This window comes from Takifugu flavidus, chromosome 10 (assembly GCF_003711565.1).
Source record: "Takifugu flavidus isolate HTHZ2018 chromosome 10, ASM371156v2, whole genome shotgun sequence".
NCBI lineage: Eukaryota > Metazoa > Chordata > Actinopteri > Tetraodontiformes > Tetraodontidae > Takifugu > Takifugu flavidus.
Window position 1 is genome coordinate 5,018,343 of NC_079529.1, and position 26,514 is coordinate 5,044,856.

At 42.8% G+C, this 26,514-nt stretch overlaps 4 protein-coding genes and 1 long non-coding RNA gene across 19 annotated transcripts in view; 4 read left to right on the plus strand and 1 right to left on the minus strand.

Moving 5' to 3' along the window:
* The first annotated feature begins 4,160 nt into the window (after positions 1 to 4,160).
* On the plus strand, positions 4,161 to 10,540 carry colec10 (collectin sub-family member 10 (C-type lectin)). 3 transcript variants are annotated; one of them, XM_057044612.1, is made up of 9 exons: positions 4,161 to 4,332; positions 5,323 to 5,447; positions 5,644 to 5,848; positions 7,209 to 7,280; positions 8,414 to 8,485; positions 9,039 to 9,092; positions 9,566 to 9,625; positions 9,763 to 9,974; positions 10,105 to 10,540. In XM_057044612.1, exons 3-9 carry the CDS (start codon positions 5,749 to 5,751, stop codon positions 10,354 to 10,356), a joined length of 822 nt encoding a protein of 273 aa, XP_056900592.1. In that variant the 5' UTR covers positions 4,161 to 4,332; positions 5,323 to 5,447; positions 5,644 to 5,748; the 3' UTR covers positions 10,357 to 10,540. The 3 variants fall into 3 exon arrangements, with proteins under 3 accessions (XP_056900592.1, XP_056900590.1, XP_056900591.1); XM_057044610.1 differs by having other exon boundaries at positions 4,181 to 4,332; positions 9,566 to 9,661; XM_057044611.1 differs by having other exon boundaries at positions 4,181 to 4,332; positions 5,676 to 5,848; positions 9,566 to 9,661.
* A 2,125-nt stretch (positions 10,541 to 12,665) lies between these two features.
* On the plus strand, positions 12,666 to 14,427 carry LOC130532186 (CD209 antigen-like protein D). Of its 2 annotated transcripts, none has more exons than XM_057044608.1 (4): positions 12,666 to 12,815; positions 12,996 to 13,064; positions 13,154 to 13,372; positions 13,887 to 14,427. In XM_057044608.1, exons 1-4 carry the CDS (start codon positions 12,704 to 12,706, stop codon positions 14,264 to 14,266), a joined length of 780 nt encoding a protein of 259 aa, XP_056900588.1. In that variant the 5' UTR covers positions 12,666 to 12,703; the 3' UTR covers positions 14,267 to 14,427. The 2 variants fall into 2 exon arrangements, with proteins under 2 accessions (XP_056900588.1, XP_056900589.1); XM_057044609.1 differs by having other exon boundaries at positions 12,703 to 12,815; positions 13,011 to 13,064.
* LOC130532190 (uncharacterized) lies at positions 14,388 to 16,022 on the minus strand. The gene is made up of 2 exons (XR_008952272.1): positions 15,849 to 16,022; positions 14,388 to 15,001 (listed from the first exon to the last, which is right to left on the minus strand). It is a non-coding gene; the product is annotated as an uncharacterized LOC130532190 (long non-coding RNA).
* A 159-nt stretch (positions 16,023 to 16,181) lies between these two features.
* On the plus strand, positions 16,182 to 20,405 carry mal2 (mal, T cell differentiation protein 2). The gene is made up of 4 exons (XM_057044613.1): positions 16,182 to 16,480; positions 17,360 to 17,530; positions 18,697 to 18,888; positions 18,977 to 20,405. Exons 1-4 carry the CDS (start codon positions 16,358 to 16,360, stop codon positions 19,046 to 19,048), a joined length of 558 nt encoding a protein of 185 aa, XP_056900593.1. The 5' UTR covers positions 16,182 to 16,357; the 3' UTR covers positions 19,049 to 20,405.
* Positions 20,406 to 21,232: 827 nt separating this feature from the next.
* Positions 21,233 to 26,514, plus strand: part of LOC130532184 (protein MTSS 1-like) — a 32,015-nt gene continuing 26,733 nt past the window's right edge. For 6 of the 12 annotated variants that reach the window (XM_057044600.1, XM_057044607.1, XM_057044596.1 and 3 more), the window contains exons 1-2: positions 21,234 to 21,761; positions 23,349 to 23,410. In XM_057044600.1, coding sequence (XP_056900580.1) covers positions 21,690 to 21,761; positions 23,349 to 23,410 — 134 coding nt within the window. In that variant the 5' untranslated portion in view covers positions 21,234 to 21,689. Of the gene's footprint in view, positions 21,762 to 23,348; positions 23,411 to 26,514 lie in introns of all 12 variants that reach the window. The other 6 variants (XM_057044599.1, XM_057044602.1, XM_057044598.1 and 3 more) reach the window with 2 other exon arrangements.

Sequence of the window (26,514 nt, forward strand, 5' to 3'; positions counted from 1 at the left end):
TCCGTACTTCAAACGAAAGATTACAGCTACTGTTGTAACTGAAATCTCTGCAGAGAATATGAAAACTATGCGAAAGGAACACATACTTCAACGCGCACGCACGACAACACGCGCAACAGCTTTGCCTAAAGCAACACCGGAGGCCCCAGCCTCCTGCTTCAAAAGCATTTCCATTCTCTCTGTTGTCGTTCCATGAGCCATATCCTGCAAATTAAATTTTCTGCACCAGTGACTTATGCTCTAAAGAAAACACCATAAAAATAAAGTTTTGTATTTGTTTCCAAGTTTTTGTTGTTTTTGTTAACTTCTTTTTTTTTGTTCTATCATAGGAGCGGCATAAGTCACCCAGACATTGTATTATCCTATTAAGACAGGGGTTTGTTTTTTGGTGGAAAGGTTTTTTACAACCCTCAGCTGAGTTAAACAACCGCAGGACTGAAGAACACCCTTGTGAAAACAGCTTTCACGGTTCAGTTTGACTATGTCAAGTTTCGATCAGTTTCATTTTATTTCCGTGTTTAGGTCGTATTTCAGCTCCCCTGTCCATTGTGTTGGTTTCTTCCTCCTCACCTCGTCACCACGGTGCCTCTCACCTGTATCAGAGAGCCTCCACCCTCATCCTCGGGTACTTAAATCTCCTTCCCTTTTGTGTCTTGTTGTGTTGATTTTAGGAATTTTAGTGTTCACGGCCCCTTTTCCTTGTGTTTTATGAAATTTTCATTTTGCCACCTGAGCCTGATTGGGTGATTTGTAATTTCTGTATGAATTTAGAAAAATGCATCAGCTGATTTCAGCCCCAACAGTGTTGTGCATAATCTGTTCTCTGGTGGTGGAAAATCATTGACGTAAATGCAAATATTTAGCACCTGATATGGGATGGTACTCTGGAATGAAGAGGTATCATCCAAAGATGACATAGGATGTCTTTATTGCATCCCGGTGTATTTTATTGAACTTCAATTAACCTTTTAAATACATAGCTAACAGCTATGTGAGTTAGCTAAGAGGCTAAATTGAGGACAACTGAAAACAACTGAAAAGGTCATTTTTTTCTCACTGACCTGCTGAACCTTTTCAAAGCAATGCTTTGTATTTGTATATATTCCTGCACATGAGTGATCAATAGCTATAGTTAGACATGCTAAAAGCTCATTGGTGGCAGGGGTTAGCACAGCGTCCACTTTAAGTGCAATAATATGAAAACTGAAGTTATTTGTGTATTTCTTTGAGATCATAGTTAATATTTCTTGTCATCATATAGGACTAAGACAGTGTTTAATTTGTATAAAAATACGCATGTCTATCTGTAGAGCCTATGCTCCCTCAATAGAGTGAGAGAGTGTCGATGCCACGTGCACGTGTGTCTGAAAATGCTGCGTTGGGCTTCTGAGTTTGTAATCACGTTTGTAATAAGTTTCAACTGTTCTTAACCAGATTAGAGCTCATGACATCTGCATCAGATCGAGGTTCAACAGTTGGACTCATTTTTGGACCCTGAGTGTGTGAGTGACAGGTGTGTGTCTCTTTGGACGGGCTGATGTCCTGTCCAGAGTGTACTTAGTGACTTCTGGGATAGACCCCAGTGACCCTAGCAATGTGCAGCAGTCAGCAGAAATCCTCACATCTTTCGGGTTACACCAGCAGCTGCCGACATGTTTTTATTTAAAACACTTTAACCTAATTTCAACCAAAGGAGGTTTTCAAAAACAAACGCATCTGGATAAAGTGCAGCATGTCCACAAAGGGGAGACACGTAAGACAGAAAGAGATTTTTGAGGTGGATTTCTCAACATCGGCCTGACTCATACTATTTAATATCGTCTGCCTTTCGGGGCTTACTGCGGCCTAGTGGGACTCCGAGGGTGAGATGAGGGACTCTTTGCACAATCTGCTTTGACTCGGAATCACGTTTCAAATGTCTCCATGTGTTGATGGTATTAGACAGTGTTGCAACACTGTTTATTATAAAGGAGGAGAAAAGTAGACAGCTGAGTTATTATTGGCACGCGCTCTGCATGTCAACAGCGCTCTAACGCCAAATATCTGTTGTAGAAACATTTTTTATCAGATATCCAGGAACAAAATAACTTTTTGTTGTTTTCTTCCCTCTTAATCTCAATTTAAATGAGGCTTTTTTAGAGCTCCATAGTGGTGAAGATTGTGAATTAACACGCTTCAATTTACATTTCAAACTTCCTCCAGGAAGCTGAAAGCTGCATTTGTACCTTTGATGGAGTAGCAGACGTTAACTGTTTCTCGCTCTGTGGTGTGCCAAAACTCCGCATTCAACTTAATTACACTTAATCCGTGGTTACCATTGGTATTAAGATAAGCAAACTCTTGTCATGGAGTAAAATACTGAGGAGTGAAGACAGGGAGATGTCACCGCATAAAGCATATTTATCAACTGTCCGGTTGCGACACTGAAGCGGTTTGTTTTCAAAGACGCCTTAAATGAGAGGAGATGTCTCATGTAGAGCTTTGGTAAACTCCGGGACCTGTTTTTCACAAATATTTGAACTTATTTCAAAGGATTTTATGGGGAACAGAGCGAGAGAATAAATTGCATAACAGCGGTTAAGGTTGGATTAAAACAAAACAACCAGGGGATCGGTAATAAAATCTTTTTCGACTGGGGAAAACCGGTGGTCTGCCAGAAAAGTAAAAATAATTCTTAGAGTTAAATACTTCCTGGAAGAGCAAAGTATCGACCCAAAGACGGCAGAGAATAAAGCAGAAGTAAACACCCATCCATCAGCCCAACCGCAGCTCCAGCACCGGCCATCAGCGGTCTCGCTGTCACACAAAAGGCGGATTTTCTTCACGAACATCTTGAGCTGCCTGGGCTTCAAGTCTTTGAATGATTCCTTCAGAGGTCACTTAAACCCCACGTGTGTTGCAGGTCTCGGTGCTCAGGTACTCGCTTATATGGCTGAGAGCCGCCCTCCTGGATGAAAATGCCAGTATAAATAATCATATGGCTGATTCATTACAAATACTGCAGGAAAACATCCATCTAAGGTGATATAAACATGCAGTTTATGTCAGAGCTTTCTTAACTTCATAATTCTGACTAATGGCTAATTGATGAACAAAACCATTCTGTGTCTGTGAGTCCACTAAAAAGGCAGGAAGGTCATGACCGGAGGACTGATGATCTAATTTTACTGCACAGATGGGTGAATTTTATTTTAGTGTGCAACTGCAGCGCACGTTTTCTAGCATATTCAGGCGTACTTTCACATTCGTCAGAGAGAGTTTTCGTGTTTGTGATTAGTCAGACAGTTTCTGCACAGTGTTGCATTGTGGGTGGTTCTGAGCCGAATGAGCTGGCGGCGACTTCTGTCCCCAATCATGACAATTTTATTTCGGGGAATAAATAACGCAGTCGAGAGAGGTGTCAGCTCAGATTTATCTTTGGTTGGGTACAGAAAGCAGATGAAGCTGCTGCTCCACACGTGTCTGATCAACTGAGGGCCTTTTCAAAATAAAAGAACATCAGACATTTACTTGCTCTTGTCTCTTTTTAAAAAAAACAACCAAAAAAACTGTTGCAATGTTTAAGCACCAACAGGAAAAAGGGGAAATTATCTGAGTAGGAGGAACATTTCATGGGATGAGAATGAGGGTCTTTCCACGCTTAGTTAGCAGGATAAACAGTGAGTGGGAAAAGTTCAACTGGTGTGTCTTATTCCATTTGATACATTTTGTTTGTCATATTTTAAACATGACGGGTGCAGAGACTTGTGTTTGAAATACACCACAGTTTGACATAAACGTGGTAGAAAACCAATCTGACAGTTTTCTGAACAGTATGACATCACTTCCTGTTCCTGAGTTTATAGCAATGTCTCCTCTTGTTTAAAAAGTGTTTAGGTTGATGAATTAAGTACAATCTAAATGTCATTTTTTAAAAACCAAACCAGTTTTTTGTTGTTTTTACATGGTTCATTGCTTGGAAACTGAAAAAAATGATGACTTAATTGATTACTGGTAAGAATTCTTCGGCGATGAAATCTTCTGACTCACTTCCTCAAAGAAGTGAAACGCCGCTAAAAGCAGAATCGTAGCAGAAGGTGTGTGACCCTGTCACGATTGTCTGACGTTCCTCTCCTTTTCGATGGCCAAAAATAGGTCTCTGGCCCTGTCTGAGGAGGCGTTTGCACAAGAAATCGCTGCGCTGCCAATGGCGTTCAACACTCACAACGGCGAAGGCTGGTCTGGAACTCGCGCCACAATTGTTGTTGACACTGGTTTTGCCAGTGTTACACACACAGTGTTTACAGGCAACCCTCAGTCCAGGAGTGTGATTCACATTTTTAATTGGAGGACGTAATTGAAACCAAATGTATGCAATTAGCCTTTGTGGTGTGTATGTGTGCATGCATGCGTGTGTGTGTTTCTCAAGCCTCCACCATAATGTGAGAACACCAATGTAAAGCTTCATAAGTCACCAACATTAGCACACGTGTCACACAGCTCCTGACGTCGTCTATTTCGTGCTAATGCATGTCGTGTAGAACGTACGGCGTGCTACGTCTGGTTTGGGACGTGAGCCCTCTCATACCAGGTGAACTGTTTAAGTTCTCCGGCATCATTTCCAGAGAACCTCTAATGGAGGATGGAATTTCCCCGGGTGCTGCATTTGAGGAAATGGTCTGGGGCCTGCGCTGCGGCCGGGTGTTGGTCAGCTGCTGATTTACAGACACTGGGAGACATCTGTCATATTATTTACTAAAGTGCGTTATAAAGTTTTACAGACTTTCACATTAATTCCAGTTTTTTAAATCCAGTTGTGATTTAACATTCCCCTAAAGACAGATCATGTGTGTCGTGGCTTTGGATGATTTTTTGTTGTAATCATCCTTCTTTGAGTTTGTTTGAGTCCAAAGGGCCGGACTTCCTGTCTGGCACAGCGTTCTTGTCCATCCTTACGCCAAACTGTCAAACTAACTCATATTCAGAATGAAATTCTTTAGTTCCCATGCTGAGTTTTCTTCCTGTGAGTAATTAAAAAGATCTTGTCAGCGGAGCTCAGCAAGAGGTGATTCACGGCGTAACGGCCTGTCAGAGGAGTGTAAATTATCGCCATTCAAAAGGAGCCTTTGCACCAGTTAAAATTAGTTTAAAGAGAACACAACATATGGTGTGAATCTAGTTTATTTGGGGTGCATTTACAGTTTTTGCAATTGCCCGACCAAAGAAAGAAAAATGCCGGGACGTCCGAGTAACAGATAAGTGCAGGAGCGTCAGCTCTCTGGATTTGGATACATGCAAATCTGTGTTTCTCTGTGTTTGCATGAGTGTGTTCTGTGTGTGCAGGTGTGGCCAAGTGTTATGCTGTGGTCTGCAGTCTGAAAACTCCCGGGTGGTGGAGGACGAGAGGTGGTCCATTAGCAGTTGGAAAAGACGGGAGTCCGTCCACAAATCAGCAAAAATCACAGTTTGTAGATCAATTTAAACCCAAATGTGTGAAACTGGATTTTGTTTTTTATTTTATTTTCCTCTAAGTAATGAACTTAGAATTTCACAAATTGATGGAATGTGGCAGCCTGTGGAGTGTTGCTTGATATCATGACAGACAGCTGATAAGAGACTATAAACAAGCAAGTGTGTGAGCGAGACTCACACACTTGCTTACAGGGCTCCTCTCTCACACTCGTTCACATCCTCAGCTGTGCTCTTGAGGATTTTCACCTCCTCGGTTTGAGATCTTGGGCTTCTCCGGCCCTCAGTGATGATCGGACCATGATGGGACCGCTGAAGCTCCTTGTGTTCGCAGCTCTCTTCCGCTGTGTTTCTGCCTCCGCAGAAGTCTGCACCAATAGCCTCCTGCCTGGCGCTAAAGGTAACGCACGTCCGACACTTCGGAAGAGTCAGAGCTCGCTGATTTGCTCGGGGGATGTTTAGAGGTCACCGTTGTTTGCCCGGGCTGCAGCCGATCCAGACTTCTCCTCCATGAGCTCAGGTTTGCCGCAGAGTTAATTAAATGTGACACATAAGTGGAAAATTCAGGAGGAAAACACCTTGAGTGTGCCTGAGGCCTGACGGAGCCAAACATGCAATGTCCTGTGGTTTATTAGCTTGTCGACTGTTGCCCCGTGGGCTCCGGGAGGGGATGCCTGCGAGTATGTTTTACATTTTACGACATCCAGTAGCCCGTTCCCCCGCTGATTCAGACAGACAGACCCAATAAAGCTCTACCCTGCATCATTTTCCACCTCCAGTCACATTAAAACATGACGTCACCTTGCCTTAGAACAGTTTATACTGCAGGAATTGGACAAGCAAAACCCACTGGAGGTCGGAAGAGACGAAGGAAGAGAAGAAAATCAGTACAGTACATGTGCAAACCACTCGAGTTTAAGGCATCAGCAGTGTCATATTAGTAGTAGGAATTTTGTCCAGCCTGCAGTGAACTTTCTCATGTAATTCATTGGGACCGTGTGTATTTAGACAGCCTCCACTCCGCTGGTGTGATTATTTGTACAAGAGTCAGATAAAACTGGGCAGATTCAGCCTCTGAGCGTGCCTCTACATATCTGAGCGGCCCTCGGCTGTGCATTTGAATTCTGCAGCAGTCTCATTACTATTAGTTCTGCTTTTTTACCCGGTTTACGTGCGTGTGGTGTGAGCGAACAGCCTTCGCATGGTTTAATTCCTGCAGTCCAGACAAGGAAAAGAACTACTGCAGTTCCTCTGACCCTCAAACATTAGGATGTGTTTACAATCCTTCAATGAAAAGACAGAATTAAAACCTTATTAAGTGTTGTTGACATTAAAGTCTTGAGTTAAAAGGTTCAGACAGACTCTCTAAAAGCCTGTCAAAGCTAAGTGCTCTTTCATAAGATGCCTCATGAGTTTTTGTCTCAAACAGCAACAAAACTCTTCAAGCTCTCGTCTAATCCTGACTCTCAGGTCAAATAAGTCCTCGGCTCATTCAGAAGCCAGCTTTTTCACAGAGACTGTAATCACGCAGGTCGTTGTTGCTCGTTTTCCTTCTGTAACATGAAGCCCAAGACCTTTTATGGCTTATCTGGAACAAATGTTAAAGTTTGAATAAGTTGCATCCTGTGGTTTTCATCCGCGCCAAGAGGGAGTGGAAACATGGCCATGAGGAGAACGCCAAGGCTTTGAATGTTCAGACACCCTTTGACATTTCAGAGCAGAGCTTATTGAGCACTCTTGTTTATGCGCTCTTCATCCAGGAGACCAAGGTGAGACTGGAGAGGAGGGAGATCAGGGAAAGTTGGGGAAGAATGGACGTCCGGGACTTCCAGGTAACTATCAGCACCGCACATGATGGAAGAACTGAAAACGAAGTTCACACTACAGTTCCAGATGATTTGTAACTGTTAAATTCATTTTTATCAACTTATTCTTTCATCATTAACTATTATTAATAGGAAAAAACCTAATGTTCTTCAAAATTTTACACTGTATGGTCACAAAAATGCTAGAAAAATAGTGCACGCGCGCACACACACACACACACACACACGCTCACACATTTAGAAAGATGGGGGAGAAAGGCCTACACACATCCAGTGTGAAATAAATTCCAGGAATAATTGAATCTTTTCCAAAGGCCTATAAAGAACGTCAACAGAATGTATCTGAACTTTTCTTCAACTTTTCAACTCTACAGGGATTTTTGAACAGTATAGAGAACCCACTCATTGTGGTTTTTCAGTGTGTGTGTGTGTGTGTGTGTGGTGTGTGTGTGTGTGTGAGCGTGTGTGTGTGTGTGTGTGTGTGTGTGTGTGTGTGTGTCTGCTTGAGGAGTGAGCACAGAGTGTGTGGTAGCTGTGCAACAGTCACACGAGCATTACCAGCCTGAATTTAAGACAAGATATTATAAATTATGGATTTTTACAAACTCTCTGTGACCGTAAAGGTCCAGGTAGACAAAAAAGATGCTTCTGGTCTGAGGTCTTTGGGCAACGAGTCATCTCACCTGAGGGTTTCGTCACGTTAAACCTTGAAAACATTCAATCGGGTGGGGAAAAAAGAAATAGCCATCTTTATCCTCCGACAGCTGGAAAACCCAGACGTTAAACCAGTTGGAAGGGTTGGCCATTATGAGGAGAGACCGCAGAGGGAGGAAGGACTGTTATCTGGACGTTTAGACCGTTGAACGGGCGAGTGAAAATAACATTACTCACTCTTTACAGACACTGAAGGAATAACAAAAGATTAAAACTCTCCCATATCAAAAAATAAACAGACAAATGGTCACTGCTTAAAATCCGTTCTCAGGTCGGTGGTTTTCAAAACATGGACTCGCTAACGCTCCAATTCATACTGATAAGAAGGACCTTTTATAAAACGTACCAGACTCCACACACACTTTACAAACTGTAATATTTTCCTTACTCGTCAGGGTAATTTTTCTCTTTCCTCTCTGTCTCAGGAGTCCCAGGAGAGAAGGGCACCACAGGAGATATTGGTCATGTAGGGAAGATGGGGCCCATTGGAGACAGAGGTTAAGAAAATTAATCTAAATCTTGATTTGCTTAAAGTTTTATTTCGCAATAATTATTTTGTATTCGGAAAAATGGGTGTCAATATAAGAGGATGCTATACTGGCTGGTTTCTGTGCATCTCCCCATAGGGCACATTATCACCTGCAGAATAGTTGACTTCATCTAAAATTATCTAAACTTACTGTATACAAAGGCCTCTTTAACCTCATTTGAGGCCAGAGTTCAGAACAATTCTGTATTTATGGAACATCTGTTTCTTCCTCATTGTGATGTTTGTTCTGTAGCGACTTCCCCAAACTTTACAACTGTCACGTTATCTCCTCAGTTTACGTGTAAAATAGATATAATCTGAAATGTCTTTCTAAGAATAATTTTAAAAAAAAGTTATTTCATATGAAAGCCTGTTTTTAGTATCATTTTGGAATCGATTTCATAACAGCTTCATAATGGGCTTATCTTAATAATACAGTGATTACATTTTATTTTGTGAAATACTGTCATCTATCGGTGAACTATTGTTACTACACCAGAGTGAGTCCCGTTTTTTTGTAGGTGACCAAGGTGACAGAGGTTTGGAGGGGCCTACTGGTTTCAAGGGGAAGCCAGGTAAGGTCAGATTACTATTAGTTAAAATACAACTACTTTGAAAAGTCTGACCTGTATGGTTTTGTATAAAATCATTTACATTTCTGACATTCATTTACTTGGTTTTGCAGCACAAGTAAATATTTTTCTATGAGTTACTGTTTTTGGAGATAGCAGGGAATGTCTTGTCACTTCTAAAGGAACAGTTATGACATTTAAACTTCACATTTAGAGCAAACAAAAGAAGGCAAATAAAAAATATGGCTGATAACTGCAGGCGAACAGTAAAAGGATGATTTATATACAGCTAATGAGTAATGAGTTTATCATCTTCCATTATTGAAAGCAGAGACTGTTTAACCCCTGACTCACACCCTGAGTATTATATGCTGAACGTGTGATTCAGACAGGACCTAGAGGTTTTTTTTGCTATTAAATTCTGCACACACTTAACTCATTAACTGATATTTGTCCCCCTCTACCACCACCTAAAGGCACGGCATGTGACTGTGGCAGGTACAGGAAGGTGGTGGCTCAGCTGGACATCAGCATAGGCAAGCTAAGAAACTCTGTCAACTTTTTAAAGAATGGTAGGTGGGATAATATTCCTTCAAGTGTTGAAGTTAAGTGAACTTCAGTTAAGTGAAATTGGATATTTTGAGCTTTAACTTCATAATAATGTGCTCTGCAGTCATTTTTGGGTTAAAGGAAACAGAAGAGAGCTACTACCTGCTGGTGAAAGAATCCAAGAGGTACCAAGAGGCGTCGGTGAACTGCGGGTTGAGAGGAGGCAGCCTGGCAATGCCCAAAACCAACCACACCAACCAGCTCATGGCTGAGTATGTCAGTCAGGCCGGGCTGGCGCGGGTTTTTATAGGAGTACAGGCTCAAAGCAGGGACAGTGTGAGTGTGCCCACAACGACACACACACTCTACACGCAGGCGTTGTCGGGTCAATTTAGGTGAAAGTTTGTGAATCAGATTCCTCCCAAGCAGCTGGTGAACCTGCTGTTTGCTGTGTTTTTGTCATCAGGCCGAAGGGAGCAGTTACGTTTATGCAGACTTCAGCCGCCCCGCGACCTTTCCAGCCTGGAATCCTGAGGTGGAGCTGAATTCCAGCGCGCTCTCCAGCTCAAACTCCAGCTGTGTGGAGCTGCTCAGCACTGGAGCGTGGGCCCACGTTAAGTGTGAAGCCGCCATGTTTTTCATCTGCGAGTTCCCAAAGAGCGGAAGAAGAGGAGGAGGAACAGGAGGAGGAAGAATGTCTCCTCTCTCATCCTCTTAGATCATTTAGAACTATAAGATATTGGACTATAGCATTATTTGTTGTGTAAATGTAGAATGTATAGTAGAGAAGGGCAAAAACTTTGGATTGTTGACTTTTATGTTGGAATTAAACTGAGGAAAATTAAAAAAAAAACTATTAACAATGCCAGCATTATTAAAGAAATAAAAAATTATAGAGCACATGTGCGCTGGGCTTCTGATAGATTTGTGCACAGCTGGGTTTTAAAATATTCTACAAAATATTCTTTGGGTGTGTGTATTTTATTCGTTGTGTGTATGTGAAAATTGCAGTGCATCCCTGAGGCTGTGAAGATTTCCATGATAACCAGACCAGACTGAGTCTTTCCTGTCTGTCTGCTTGCCTTTTGATTTTAATCTCACAAATAATCAAACTTTGGATGCTAGAACTTCAGGTTAATGTAGCCCGTTAGCGCAAATGTACCTTGGCTTGCGTATGCCAAAGACATGAATCAATTTATTATTCTTTTAACCCAAATTTTCTTTCTTTTAAATTAAAAACCTTGTCCAAAAAAGCCCACATTATGGATCTCATGCTCTTGTCTTGAATTAGTGGACAGTTCAAACACAGACGAGCTCAGGTTGCACAAACACACACTATGCTATGTCTGCTATGTTTGGAGACGTTACAGGTCTCAGCAGCCCTCCTCAGGCCCTCAGGAGAGCTCCTTCTGTCTACGCCACACACTCAGGTTGAGGATGAAGTGTGCAGCTCTTGTGGCATCGCTGTTTTTAAGGGTTCTGTCCTGCCCTGGTGCCATGGGGGAATCCGGTTCCTGCCAGGGAAAAACTGTGGATGTGTTTCTGGACAGTTCCTTTATCAGTGGTGGGGATTATTTTCCAGACACATATGTTAAGGTAGGATATACAGTAAATACCTCATGTCTGAGAGCACCTTTCATAATAAATACCTCTCAACTCACTTTTTCTATTTTTAAAGATGAATGTTGGAGGAGCGTTGTCAACAAGCAGAGTTGTCAAAAATGAGACCTACGCAGCCTTCAAACAGTGGTTTACATTCACGGATCCCCAGAGCAACACGTTGAAGATTGAAGTCTGGGATGAAGGCAGGAGTTTAAGTGAAGATGATGTGAAGCCTGTGGGGGGATGTCTGATTCACCTGAGGGAATCTGTCAGCGGAGAGACGTGCACATTTGACAAGGGTCAGGTGTCGCTTATTTACGTCTGTACGTGACAGGCGAAAGCTGAATTTGTGCTTGAGTATGTATTTTGGTTTTTTTCCTTTGGGATTTTTTAATACTAATGTCAAGAGATCCAGCTGTAGTAATATAACCCTGCACAAATAAAAAGATAAAACAATAACTGTGTGCAACGTTTGATTCATTATTCCCTGTGTGTGCACCATCTGAGTTTTTGTTTGATTTCAAGTCAAAATGTACTTTAAATGTTTTACTTCAATGGTTGCTTTTGTTCCACATGCATGTTTTATTGTATTTTTGCCTGATGTCAGAGGTCTACGGTAATACCTGGATTCACCAATGAACAGATAAGGAAAAGACAATGTGTTCACATGCTGACTCGAAACTCCAAAAACTTACACATGGATTGTTTCTGAGGAGAGTTTATAAAATATACTAGGGCAGCTGATGAGGAGAGACAAGCAAGTAAATAAAGAGCAACAGGAGACCACAGACACTGTCGGTTGTTTACGCAAACGTGCAAATGTCTCCCTCTACTGGTCATTAAGTGTTGCGGCATGGTGCAGGTTTTTACTGGGGGCGCGGGGCCACAATCATAGGAAAAGAGCTTGGCTGAAGGTGCAGCATTAAAAAAAATACATGGAGGGAAACGAAGTTGATGCCTGGCAATACAAAAATGTGAGCATAAACGGAGATATGACATGGACTAAAGAAAGGAAAAATGTCTGACCCAAAGTCTGACCTTTATACATTTTTGGTACAGAATAGAGTGAAGGAGGTGAGGAAATTAAATTCAAGGGTTCATTATTAATTAGTTGCTTTATATTCTTTTATTTAAAACCCATGCCTTACCTTTCTTATGCAACTATCTTATTAGATCATTAAATAAACTCCACACTCCCTCTATTCCCATCTTTTTCATATTGCATTAAAAACAACATTCTCAGTATCCACACTGAGCTCCACATTATCTTCACTACTACAGGAAGTAGTTTTTGCCGACCCCATCTATGAAGGGTCCATCCGACAACAACTAAATCCACTCCAGGGCTGTTTTCTGTGGGCAATCACATGCTCACAGAGATTGCAGAGTCAGCACATCATCCAAGCAGATATATAATGTTGGGCGGAACTGGCACTAGAGCGCAACGGAGTGTTGACATAGAGATGTCAGTGGCGTTTAAGAGCAACTCCAGGGAGGAGGATTCAGCCGACTGGAACCTGATCGATTCCAGCTACAAATCAAGGAACCAAATGCGATTTCAAATACCAGACAGAGGTGAACACTTTCCCTCCATCCCTGCACTTTTGCAATTTAGGTTTACTGACTGACGAGGCACAGCTAAATGAATAAAATTTACTTTCATGATGGATTGCAGAAGCAGACTAAGTCTTTCTAATTGAATAACAGAGCTAAACTGAACCTCTGCTGCTTGTTTGGTGTTCTTCTGTGATGCAGTGTGCTGGATTGGAGCTGCTGCCATGTGTCTGGGGCTCCTCCTGCTGACTCTGACTTTAGTGGCCCACAGTGAGTGCACGAGCCCAACCGCTGGCTGATTCATGCATCCCAACATTAGTAAGGTTCAAACTAGTCGGTTCTACTCTGCCCTGTTGCAGACACCAGTTCGGTTAATCAGTGGGACACAAAGTACACCAGCCTGATTTATGAGATCACCAAAGGTCGGGACAGCCTGAGAGACGAGCGGGATGAGCTGCAAAGTCACATCAGCAACTTGACACAGGAGATGGAGACGCTGCAGGACCAGTACACGAGCGTGGCTGCCAGTCAAGACAAGCTGCAGGAACAGATCAACAAGCTTAGGCTCAACCGAACAGGTAAACATGTTTCTGCTGCCGCTATTCTTTTACTGTAGCAGCACATGTTGATTGTAGGCTGTAGTAAAGGGAAACACCACCTCATCCTCCGTTATATACAACCTCCACCAAGGCGGTTATGTGATAGCGGACGTCAGTCAGTCGGTTAGTCAAAATATTTCAGTACGTTCTGACATTTGAGGAAGTGTTGATAAGGCCAAAGAAGAGCTCATTAAATTTAACGTTCTGGCTTCCAGCAGGACTCTGGCCCATTGATCTTCCATAGATCAAAGCAAAGCAACCTTCTGTTTTGTGTAACCTTGTATTTCCACAGCCTATACCCAGTAGAGACCACACTACAAGTGTACATTATAGTATGTGGGGAAATGAGTTGACATGATCAGAGGCAGGAAGGCAACGTAATTTTCTGTACAATGTCATTGCGAATCCTCAAATGCTCCACCCCAACCTCCACATGCATCTCATAATACCACGTGTGACTAGTACCGGTAAAAGTGACTTTTACTGTTTTCAGATAAACCTTGTCGGAGAGGATGGAAAAAATTCAACGCCAAGTGCTACTTTGTGTCTCCCAGTGGAATAACGAAAACCTGGGAAGGCAGCAGAAAAGACTGCAAGGAGCGAGGGGCAGATTTGGTGATCATAGACACCAGAGAGGAGTTGGACTTTGTGAAGAAAAATTACGATACCACCTGGATCGGCCTGCGACGAGAGGCGAATGGGAACACATGGAAATGGGTGGATGGAACCGTGCTGGTGGGTGATGGATTCTGGCGAGAGGAAGAGCCCAACAACGCAGACGGGGACGAGGACTGCGTGGAGTTCTTGCAAAGCGTGTCGGCGTGGAACGACATGCCCTGCAGCAGTAGATTCTCATGGGTGTGTGAAGACTAGAGCAGTAAATAGTGATTAACATTTTCCTGGAAACAATCAAAAATGACAGATAAATGCAAATTTCTCTCCTGTTCTGTTCTCTTTTAAACTTTGTACTCTAATATGGGAGTTATAGGGTCCAGATTGTATATTTGTTTTAATAAAACAAGAAAAAGAAAAACCAAAAACTGCAAAATGATTTGTTCCAGTTAAAACAATTTCAAATCACACACAATCCAATGAAAATAAGTAGCAGAATTAAGGGTTGATGCCAAAATTGTTGTTGAAAATAGTTCTGAAAAGCTTTTGAAAGGCGTGAGGTCAGTGCAGCTTCTAAGGTGTTTCGGGAAGCTGTCCTAGAGGGTGGGGGGGCTGTGGCAGAGAAGGCTTTGTGGCCCCAGCAACAACTGATGTCATTTGGTGAGGGTGGTGCGTGGTGACCATGGCGGCGAATGATGTTTCCAACCGAGAGCATGAAAATGATGAAGAGAAGGGAACCAAGCACCAAGCCCTGGGGTACGCCTTGGAACAGGGGGGCAGTGGAGAAGGTGCCGTTGTTGATACGGACAAGCTGTTGTCTGGTGGTGAAGTAGGATTTGAGCCAGGAGAAAAAGATGGGGTGCGAAAAAGCTGCAGTGAGGTGATAAGTACATAGATAACAGAGAGGCCGGGTGGTGTAGGAAGGGGAGACCAGTGGAAGGGGCAGGGAACGCAGGCAGGTTGCTGGAAAACTTGTGTCATTGTGTCCAGTTTAGTCTGGAAGAACGAGAGGAAGGACATTCATTTGTCAACAGTGAAGAAGGTGCACGTGTTCTTGGAAATGAGGAACTCTTTGGTTGTGGAGAAGAGAGCCTTGGGGTTGTGGGAGACAGAGTCTAAACATTGGATAATCCGTGATTCTAAAAGCTCAAAGAGAGAATTTCCTGTCGATTTTCAGCAATAATGAAACTCACATTTGGCAGTTGTATTGCTGGAATGTTACAAATCACACCATAAATTTGCTGCTTGAGAGCATCAATCTCATTAATCCAAGCAGATTAGGAGAGATTAGATGGGAGTCGTCATGGCTGAATACCGGTCTCGCTCAAATATGCACGATGTTTCTCTCACACACACAGATTCATACGTAAGGGATAAAGCAGCATCAAGTTCAGGAGTGTGGCTCTGAGAGATTAGGTGGAGGGAGCCACTGGATTCAGCCTGAATGGATTCAGACTGCCAACTGGAAGACTGAGCTGAACTGAGCTCAGTGTCCTCTCAGAGGTTAGATCAACATTTCCTCCCATAAAGTCCATGCTAAACATTAACTTTGGCATGCCTTTGCAAACCAGGTCTGCCAGATGTTGCGCTGTTGCAATTTGCCCCATAACTTGATTAAGAAATTGGAAAGGGGGGGGTGGGTCATTTCACCTATCAGTTCCATCTTTTGTTTCGTTGTTGGTGTTGCCAATTAAACAAGTCAAAACGTAAGGAAATCAGATCTCTGCTCTCCTGAGCCTATCACCGTAACCTCTTAGACCAATATTGACTTATCAAACTTTAACCAGCCCACGCATCACTGGCAGGCTACCTCTTGCTCTCCATTCTCTTCCAGTGGCCTTACCAATAATCTCTGTGTGTTGTAGCCACGGCTCCCTGGCACCAGTGTTTCTTCACCCCTGCCTGCCAATGAGAAGTCAAATGCAGCACCGAATCAAGTCATTGTCAGATTCTGTGAATAGAGTATAATTCACTTAACTGTAGGACAAATATAATTTTAAATATATCACTAGCAATAAATTAGTCATATTATTTGTGTCATTGGTTGGTTTAAATCTTGGATAAAAAAAGCCATGATCTTGTTTTCAGGTTAAAAGAAGAAATAAAAAACACGATTCCTCTTCAGACACTGTCCCCCTCGCTGAAGCGGGATCGTCCGTGAGGTCCGTGAACGCAGCACAGGTTTCCAGGGAGTGGCCCCTGCACCTGTCCGACCTGTTTGGGGGACATTTGATTCCCGAGGAATTCCACCCACTCCTCCTGTCCATTGTCTAACGGACCGAGCTCTCTGTGGGAAGAGAGGAGAGGGGAGAGGAGAGGAGAGGAGAGGAGAGGGGGAGACAGAGAGAAGAGATGTCGGAACCAGCTGCTAACCCGAACCCCGCTGCCACCTCTTTCCCAGCGGCAAGTATTTCTCTACCTCTGGGACTGGAAGTGCTGAGGACTTATTCCGGAGTTTTGATCTGCTTAGAATTGGTAAGTGTGGCCCATGTTGAGGCTTTTTATTTATTGATTTGCTTAATAAACAGTCGCAGTTGCAGCCATGTTTTTGCAGCCTTTTATTTTTATTTTTCTAAATTAAGATTTTTCCGCTTTCATGTGCGGCTTCTAAGCCGCAGCAGTGATTGCCCGTAAAGACCAATGTCGCCCCGGGCTGACAGACACCTGCTTCTGGGTAAGCAGAGAGTAAAAAACCTGTCTGTTTCCCGAGGTCTCTCCATTCCGGCGTCACACACACGCACACACACGCTACATTTACAGTCGTTTGACTTCGTATCTTTTGAGTTGGTCGCAGATTACAAACGCCATTAACATGTTTCTACAGCAACCTCTTCTGGTGCCCCTCCTACATGTCAAACCTGGACTGCAGAGATGCAAAATCCACACGCATAACGTACAATTTATTAAAATTTAAAGCAAATAAAAGACTACGAGCGAATTGTCCCTAAACTCCCCAAAGAATCTGCGGTTAATTTATTACACTGAACTTTCGAACCAGCCTTTTGGGGATTTATCTTTGGCAACAGCTGCTTCCTAACATCAGAGAGTGTGTAAATGCTTCGCCTTTGGGAAAGTTTTACTCGTTTTCTGAAATTCTAACGAAATTTTAATGCTCACAATTATCCAAAATACTGTTTGCTCCTTTGAAAGTGCGGCGCAGGAAGAAATGACACTTGATCAGCCATGTTTGTTGTTGCCAGGCACAACGGTGTGACGTGCATCAACAAATGAGACATCGCCGGGTGAAGGACGTGCACAATAAAGACTGACTATTTTTACAGTGGTGGACAACCGGACGCGTATTTTGGAGTGTTGGATTTCACGTCACCGGCGTCTTTCCTTTCCTGTTGACAGTTATTCGGTGGGCTGGTGTGGATCCTGGTGGCCTCCTCCAACGTGCCCGTGCCGCTGCTGCAGGGCTGGGTGATGTTCGTCGCCCTCACCGCGTTCTTCATCTCTTTTTCATACCTCGCTCTCCTCATCACCGGCCTCGCGGACCGCATCAATACCGACTGGAACTGCTTGGTAAGTTGAAGGAAGAGCCCGTCGTTCCAGCTCTCTGACACTAACTCTCACTCTCAACCTCTTCTGCACAGGTTGGTGTGCTTTGAGCACCATTTGGGGGAACACACACACACACACACACACAAGCACATTTGCGCATAAATCTCCACGAGGCGCCTTTTTTCGGATGGCTATGTCTGATAGCGTTGCCATGGCAGCAGCGGCCGTTGCTTGGTGAATGCAAATCAGTGACAGGCGACTACTTATGGTGGTTTCTCCAGCATCAGCCTTCCGATGAAGTCGGAACAGTTATTTATGATCACTGTTGCAGGATGAGCAGTTTCACTTCCTGTTCTAAGAGAAAACTAACTCACCTCTGTCAGAGCATTTAAACTAACCCAGCCCCTGTCTTCAGACCTGTTGACTCTACTTAACACAGGCCATAAACCTGTTCTAACCATAATTTGAATCTTTTATGGGTGGCGTGAATGGCTTTGTAGTGGCAGTAATGTTCAGGGTGTTGTCATTAGGAAACAAATGGTGCCTTCAAAGTGTTGTTCGTTGGGCTGAAATTCCTGTATTATTGTCTATGACAATGGCACTTTAGCTTTTGGGTTTATTTAATACATTTTAGTGTATCCAAAAAGTCAAATAATCATTCCAAAATACATTTGTACTCAAAAATTTCCTTTTGTGAAATTGGAGCTTCCTCAGTAGGAGGCAGCATAAGCACAGATGTAGGCCAAGTACAGCTACTCTGATAAACAGTATCGCTAATATAAGATAAATATTAACCTCCTGTGTTACGATTGTTGCCTTGCCATAACAGTAACACGGGCGGCCTCGCCCCCGGGTCTCCACTCTGGTCCCGCTGATAACCGGGCGTGTGAGGTTGTTTGTTTTCAACCAAACAAAGAGTGACACGCATGATGAGCTCACACTAACACCACAAAGGCCCGCTTGTAATCTGGCCAGCCTCCCAGAGAGAGAGACGCAGACTCCGGTTAGCGTCTTACTGTCTTTACGTGACCTTCTATGTCAAAAACTGCATCTACTGATAATAGCCTAATTATTTGTCCCTTCTGTCGTTACCCTGCAGCAGAGAATCTATTAAAATTCCAGGCCAACATTGGAAAACAATCAACTGCATGCGTATTTTTCACAGCTTCTCTCTTTGCTCTTCTCAGGATGTGTTTTACCATTTCTTGGCTTTGCTTTTCTACTTTGCTGCCTTCACCTTGGAGGCCGCTGTCACCGCGGCGAACAGAGGCGCGAGCTTCCTGCTGCTGCCCAACGGCACCATGTGCCTGACCTCCCCGGCGAGCAACATATTCACCACGCTGGACTACAGGCAGTACAGTATTAACGTGGCGGCCACGGTGAGCATCACAGCATTCACTGCTGGGGGGGGGATGGTTGTTACGTATGCAAATCTTGAACGTTTGTCTCAAATTCCCTTTCTGACAGATTTTTGCATTCGTGACGACCCTGTGCTATGGCTGCAGCTTGGCGATGGGCCTTAAAAGATGGAGGATGTAAGAGGAGGAAAACAGAAACTAGTTATGTTCTTGCTTCATTGTTTGGATTCCCATGGACGTATTATATAGCTCCACGCCACCTGGAGCTTAACAAAAGATGGCAACGTTCTCCTGGAAGCTTTTCTGGATGGTACTGGTTTAAAGTTAGTCAGCAGGTTTCCACTTTTCTGAAAATGAAATTGAAGGTTGATGAAAGTAGGGACAGGATCTGGGATGGCTGATGCAATGTTATACAGTGATCCCTCGCTATATCGCGTTTCATCTTTCGCGGCTTCGCTGCTTCGCGGATTTTTTTTGCGAGTCGTTCATTGCAGTTCTCAAATATAATCGAAGGTGGCATATCCGTTTATAAAAATCTTCTTGCTCAGAAAAAGAAAGAGCGCCAACAACTACCCATAACAATGTTCTTCTCTGGGAGAAAGACTCCTGCGCCTTCAGTAGAAACAGACGCTCCAGCGGAGCGGAGTCAGGACGAAGAGGCACAGCTGGGACTGGGAAATACGCCAGTGACAATGTTTCCAACCTTGTATTACTATATCAAAATTATTGTTTTAAACAAATTTTGGGCTTTAAAACAGGTTTTGATTTTTGGTTTCATTCTATAGTTCAGTATTGCATTGTAAAATAATTTAATAATTAAAGCTGACTACTTCACTTTTCGCGTGTTATTTTTGGAACGCAACTCCCGCAATAAACGAGGGATCACTGTACTGCATAAGGGATGTTCTTGAGAATTCGATGTGATATGAGTCACATCCTCAGCAGAGGGTCCATTTCCCATTTCTAATTAAATAAAACTGTGCCCCACTGTGCTGCTGACATGCACAGATTTAGCATAATACCAGAACACTACAACCATTTTTCCTGTCCTCCAGTGACCCCTGGTGCTAAAGAATGATTATCTAACACTACATTAATCAAATCTATAACTATAATATAACAAAAATCTAATAACTTATATGATCTTGGACTTCAATTTCTAATTTATTGGAGTTCTTATTTCAAATTGGCATTAGTGTTTTTCCTCATCTGTCTACATGTTATACAAGATTTGTTTCAGGATGTATAGCTATTTCTAAATGAACACATGACTTGTGAACATTAAAAAGATTTTTGCCAGCCATTTGAAACTGTGACATTACGAAAGGTTTAGTGTTTTTTTAACCATTGTGATTATTTTAAAGCTTTTGAAATTGATCCTAGCCCATAATTGTCTTCCACTTGATTCATTTAACATATACATCTGTTTGCATTAGGCTTTAGAAATGTTTAATTTAAAACAGTTTTAAATATATATTTTTTCTATTTAACAACTGCTATATTACAACTAGAGAAATAAATGATTTAAAGAACAAAAAGGTGTTTGTCTTCCTGTGCACAGCGTCTTCCTGATACTGGGTTGAAATTATTGAGAATAATTATATCTATTATAAATTTGTACACGCATTGGCTTGTAAAGAAAAAGTGTTCTTTATATTTTAAAGCACGATACAGAAATATCAATGAATGTTATTGCGTCATGACCCAATAAGTTATCTGCAGGGGGTTACGTTCCTAGTACCAACCGCTAGATGTCGCCCTTTGTCTACTTAAGTGGTTTAAAGCTTCCGCGTTTACTTTACCAGATAGTTGTATATATGGAAACAATAAAACGTTGGATTCTTTAAAATGTGTTCTTGGGCCTTTCACTAAAGCTAACTAGAGCAGCTGCAAGTCAGGTAAAACTCAAAGGGGAGGAAGAGTCCAACTGTGCTTTTAGCCGTCTTTTTTTGTTTATACTTGACATAATTTTAGTGATTTTTAGCATCTTTTTTATATCTTTCAGTAATTTTATATTTCCCACAGGTTAGTGGAAACATGAACATGAAACAGATTTTGAAAAACAAGAAGTATATCTCCTTACCTTGATAGCTGTTTGCAACAATAGGTAAGAAGGGATGTTACCGGAAGTGTTGCCAGTAAGCCGTCACAATAAAATACATTTTATGGAAATTTTTTCAATTCATCGAAATTCTTTCCATTAAATGAGAAAAGACGTTATTGTATTGAGGATGCTTTTCTACCTTATGTTTCTTCCAATAATAGAGTTTTATATTTAGAATTTTTTGTAACTTATTTTAGGGTGATGCTGCCAATAACCGGAAACACCTTTATTTGATGCTTCCTGTTAGCTTGACTTCCATTACTCGGCTCATCATTTCTCCGTCGCAGTACTCTGGAAGGCGGCCGCCGGAGCACCGGGTGTCGGTATTTACCTGTCGAGATACGGACTAACGTTATCGCCAGGCGGGCATTGAACTATTGATTATTTTTTTTCATACCTGTGGCGATTACCTTCTGCCTCTCGCCATGGTTATTAGCAAGGTGGCGCGGAGGGGAGAGGGGGATTTAAATTTGTCCTCCGTCCTAGCGGCTTCTTTTCATTCCAAGTAGCGTCAAACGTAGAATCCAGCTGTGTTTTTTCCCCCCCTCGCACCAGTTAGGGGACTAAAAGTTTTAACCCGTCGTCTGAACAGGGAAACTACCCGAACCTTGGCCCGCGTTTTGTTTTTCGCTCGTCTACTATTGTAGTTTTTTGGCTTTTGCCTGGCCGAGGTGGCGGCTCACCGTGTCGGGACTGACCACTGGAGTTGGTCCTGAAAATGGAGGCTGCTATAGAGAAAGAATGCAGCGCGCTCGGAGGACTCTTCCAAACTGTTATTGGAGACATGAAGGTATGCAAAAAAACCAGCTTCTACCAGCTAAGCGCTTGCAGTTAGCAAGGTCGAAAACCTCCCTGTGAGGTGAATTCGCCACACTAGTTTATAGGAAAGCTGCACCCGTGTTTTCCTTTCCTTCCATAGGTGTTGCTCTATTGCACCATCAGATTTCTCAACTCTTAAGACCCGTCTTGTCATGAATGCATTATTACACGTCTATTACCAAAACAAAATTCAGTACTGTTATGACACATACGCCTCATTGATGTTTGGGGTAGCAGTAAATGGGGCTTTGTAGGTAACTAGTACATTTGGCTGGTCCCACCTGCATTTGTTCCACTTAAAAATGGAGCATCCAATATTAGATATAGGCTAAATGTGGCACCTATCATTGTGAAAACCAGGGCATGTTATTTTGATATTTTCTGCAGATTAGCAAATGAGACAATTAGCAGATTCCCCAGCTGTTGTAGTTGCCTGCAGGAATGTCTGGAATGTAGCTGTCAGGGTAGAAATGTACCCTTAGACTTAGAATGCTTTGACATGTGTGGGTCAAATGGGCCAGCCTCCGGGTCGTCTGGAGTCAGGAAGTTTGTTATGAACACCGCGGGGCTGTTCAGCACTTCACATTGTACCATGTCCAATTCCACGAATCCACCAACTGTCAGGCCACTTTGCTACCTGGCGACATTGGCAGCCATCTCTGCAGGGCCTGGCGTTTTTGCCTTTGCATTGATCATTCAGATGCAATGTTATTTGCCGATTAAGCGAGACACGCAGTGCGGAGGCCATCAACCTTGGGGAGTGTGCAGCGTCACGCAGGTAGAAAGGAAAATTGAGGCCTGATCAAAGACTAAAGTGACTTAAATACACCAAGTCTCGGGGACGTGGTAGAGAGAAGGAGATATTGTTGGAAAAGGTACATTTGGTCTTTGGTTGCAATGTTTCACAGCATAACTTGACATTCCTCAGGCTTCTGACAGTAGTTGCACATTAGTGAGAAGCATGAGGTCATAGTAGAGCTTCACTATCTTTACTGGTGTCATCCTCCTGATGCCTTATGTGCCTTGTTCTCTGTGGTTGTCTTCATAAACGGGTCCCAGCCATTTCAGCTCAGGACCTGATTTAGGTCAATTTAGAGCACCATTGGGAACCAAATCCGTTATCATAGTATGAGTGGCCTTGTTGGTGGAGGGGGGGTTCTCAAACCGATCGGTGGCCCATTTTGAGTTTTTGGGAGTTAATCTGCTCTCCAACTAATGCGGTAAATACCAAAAAGAAATAACTAAAAGGAGCATTTGAAATGAAGTCCTGCCTTCATTTTTTAACTAAATGTTAGTCTTTAGCGTGCATCAGCCGCTTCCCTCAGGTTTAATGACAACAAGGTACAACAGGATCTTTTTTTTCTGGTGAAATGTCAGAAATGAGCCAACTGCAGGGGAAAGCACTTAGGCTAACCTTAATTAGCTTTGTTTATCCCTGCAGCTGAGGTGAGACGTGAAGATAAAACCGTGTTTGTTAAGGCATTAGATAACCAAGGGAACGGTGGAATATATTCTAGGGGTTGTGTTTGTAACAGTTGTCTCTCCTTTGCCCTCACAGAGCAGCTACCCTGTCTGGGAGGACTTTATCACCAAGGCCGGCAAACTGCAGTCACAACTCAGGTCAGTATTTTGTGGTTATATAATAAATACTATGTTCACGACCCACATATCAATTTTACGTTAAGATTGATAACATTTAAATCCTGAAGGCGTTACAACATCAAGACAACATTATACAATGTAACCTGATGAAATTAGGGTAACCATTGGTCTTGCAAGGATAATCCATAAGGTAATAGCATAAAATTCATCATGCTGCTTGTAAAAGGCCTCATTCTTATGTAACACTCTCCATCCAAATGTCATTTCCTTCTTTATTATGTCTTGTGTCAGATGTCACTGCACATACCCTTCAGAAGACATCTTAAATTGCCATGTATGCAGTATTTGTGCATAGACTAATAAGTCGTGACAGTTTACACAAAGGCCTAATCTTTCAACAGTACCGTCTATATTGTCATTTTGTACCCTTGTCTTCCCATTGTGCCTTTTAAGCCTAATTTAATTCGTATTTCCAATGCTGTAAATTTACACACCTCCTTCCAAAATGATCACAAATCTTTAGCGAACAATGGACTCCCATCCCAGCCAATTTAGTTAGTTGGTTTTAAGTGGCCACGTGTCCCAAGACCAACAACGTATGACAGCTAAAATAAAAGCTCATTGTGCAGTAAGTACTGTAAATATGGATGTCCTGTGATCTAAATTATTCTTTGCTTAACGATACATGGCAGTTTCTTAGCTGTTTAAGCACCCGCATGTCCTCAGACAGAGTCATTCTGACAGTTGTATAAAGGTTCAGGGGCTGTTCCATTCTTCCATTTTCTCAGTATTAAGGCTCATTAATGGTGATTTGTTATTGAGGTTTATCCATCATTCGGGGGTTAAATATGTGACCCTCCCATGCTAACACTCAGGGGAGTATTTGTGGCCTTGTTGCTAATGACTGGTCGCTTGGAGCAGAGTGTGTGCATGTGTGTGTGTTAGGGAGGATTTGAGGAATTTTTATCTTGATTCTCTACTACGTTTTTAGTGCAGATGTGCGAGCTTTGTCCTTAACGTGGTTACACATCTCTCTGCAAAGTGCTGATATATCTAAAACTTCAGATGGGTTGCCGAATATCTTTTTGGGTTTACACACCAGGTAAGTTTTAGGGAAGAGAAATTGAGAACAGGAGGTAGTGCATGACCCTAAAATAGGAAAATTAATGTGTGGTGGGCTGCACCGATTTTGTGGCTGGCAGTATGTTCAGCCTGTTGCCTGATTAAGTTAAGCCTACACCCTGCTCCAGGCTGCAGTGGTTGTGGCATATGGCTTCCTGTAATGGTGCCCTCTTTTCTGGTGTGCCAGTAAGAGATACGATCTGGCTTTGCTCACGGCGACCTACAAATGAGGCTTTTTCTGGCCACTTTAAAGTGCAACCATCAGCCACTACAACAAATTTGACCGTACTGGCTGATTATGACCACACTATATCCCACCCAAAGGCCCAATCATTTTGAGGGCTGGGCTATATGGAGGACACACACACAAGAACACTCAGTAAAATACAAACACACCCCTCTCTGGTCTGAATGAGTGACTGGTAGCTGCATATCTCTCTGTGTGTAATGACATCCTAAAGCAAGACGACTCTGTAATTTAGACTCTCTGTTCCTCTCTCACAAAACAACTAGGAAATCAACCAATTACAGTGTTGGAGCTGTTCTGTCATTTTTTTTTTTGGCCCAAATCCGGCACTTTACCCCCCTTGTCATTCTGGTTTTAAGCAGCCAACATATACATGCACACACCCATCCACACACACTCACATGAATGCAAACATGCATGTAGGTGGAATGGTGGAATGGGACTTTGAAGAAAGGGTAGAGTGGAATAGGCAAGCTGTGTTCCAATCACAGTTCTTTTTTTAACTTGTCTGTCTGGTTAATGGGTCATGGTTGGTGCAGCTGTGGCAGGCTCCCTCCTCCTGGTCCATTTTTTAAGGATCAAATCCCCTTAAAATGTCATATTCTGCTAATGAAACCCAGCGGGGCTTAAGGAGAAGCACGCGGATATTTTTGAAAACAGAAATTTTTGAAGAATTCTGATTAATGACATTCATATCACTGTTATACATAAGGGGAGCTGTGGTGACGGTCTCTGTCTGAAAAAGAACGAAGCTTTTCTATCCTGGAGCCTTTGGGGAATTTAGATTGGCTTGCTCAAGGCCTTCTGGAATAGATACTGTGTGCTAAAGTTGTCTTTTCGTGACAGAGATGTTTGCAGATTTGATAGCAGTGAGATCATGAAATACTTCGCAGCGCTGACAGGTTATACAGAAGCTAAATTCAAATCATTCAAGAAGTCAGTTCTCCTTCAGTCATCCACTGCTGTAAACTGATGAAACAGTGTACAGTAAATAATAGGCAGCACTGTAAACCACAGACTTCGGTTTTACTTCCCAAAACAAACATGAAACCTGGTCACGCACGCGATCAAGGCCCGGCTGCCATTGCATGCAGAATACAGTCCGTGTACCACCGTGTTCATGGATAAGTTGAGGCAGATATCAGAGGTTGCTGTCGTTCCTCAACGGGCTTTAAATAGAAAGGAATCTCTATGTCCTTCTCTGTATGTTTCTTTTTCCATTTGAAGGACACTCCCTTCAAGCTTCTGATCGGCAACTAAGCGGAATTACATTAAATGCCTGCGTGACAAAGAAAATCACTGGCTTAGATGTAACTGTCACTGGAGGAGCACATTAAATAAATGTTGTCAGGGTGGTTTCGCCTCACTTTCAAAGTTCTATGATGTCCACGGGAGCTGTAACTTCATTTAACAGGCAACAACTTTAACAGTCAGGAGACAGTTATCACAGCATCAGGAATTTAATCCCAGCACAGTATCCCTTAAGTCTACGCTCAACCTTTACCTTAGATCAGTGGGCAGCAAATCAGTTCCACCTGAAGGTAATAGTTTCGAAAGCTACTTATCTGGACCCTGTGGAAGTTCCCAGGCCTCTGATGTGATTCTGATGTGATCGCTCAGAAGTGTTTGCGAAGACTTTTGTTTTTTTAGAATGCGTGACTGGTCACAAGTTTCCTTTGGGATCATACGTACGCACACATAGAGAGCGTTTCATCCCCACACCCGCAGTCTTAATCATCAGGTGAGTCAGTGT

Excerpts from the sequence above, each read along its gene's own strand:
- colec10 (XM_057044610.1), top strand. The coding sequence starts at position 5,749 with ATGATGGGACCGCTGAAGCTCCTTGTGTTCGCAGCTCTCTTCCGCTGT. Across the intron at positions 7,281-8,413 it reads TGGACGTCCGGGACTTCCAG|GAGTCCCAGGAGAGAAGGGC; the intron begins GTAACTATCAGC and ends TCTCTGTCTCAG. Across the intron at positions 9,975-10,104 it reads AGGCTCAAAGCAGGGACAGT|GCCGAAGGGAGCAGTTACGT; the intron begins GTGAGTGTGCCC and ends TTTTGTCATCAG.
- LOC130532186 (XM_057044608.1), top strand. The coding sequence starts at position 12,704 with ATGTCAGTGGCGTTTAAGAGCAACTCCAGGGAGGAGGATTCAGCCGAC. Across the intron at positions 12,816-12,995 it reads ATTTCAAATACCAGACAGAG|TGTGCTGGATTGGAGCTGCT; the intron begins GTGAACACTTTC and ends TCTGTGATGCAG. Across the intron at positions 13,065-13,153 it reads TCTGACTTTAGTGGCCCACA|ACACCAGTTCGGTTAATCAG; the intron begins GTGAGTGCACGA and ends GCCCTGTTGCAG.
- mal2 (XM_057044613.1), top strand. The coding sequence starts at position 16,358 with ATGTCGGAACCAGCTGCTAACCCGAACCCCGCTGCCACCTCTTTCCCA. Across the intron at positions 16,481-17,359 it reads TTTTGATCTGCTTAGAATTG|TTATTCGGTGGGCTGGTGTG; the intron begins GTAAGTGTGGCC and ends TCCTGTTGACAG. Across the intron at positions 17,531-18,696 it reads ATACCGACTGGAACTGCTTG|GATGTGTTTTACCATTTCTT; the intron begins GTAAGTTGAAGG and ends TGCTCTTCTCAG.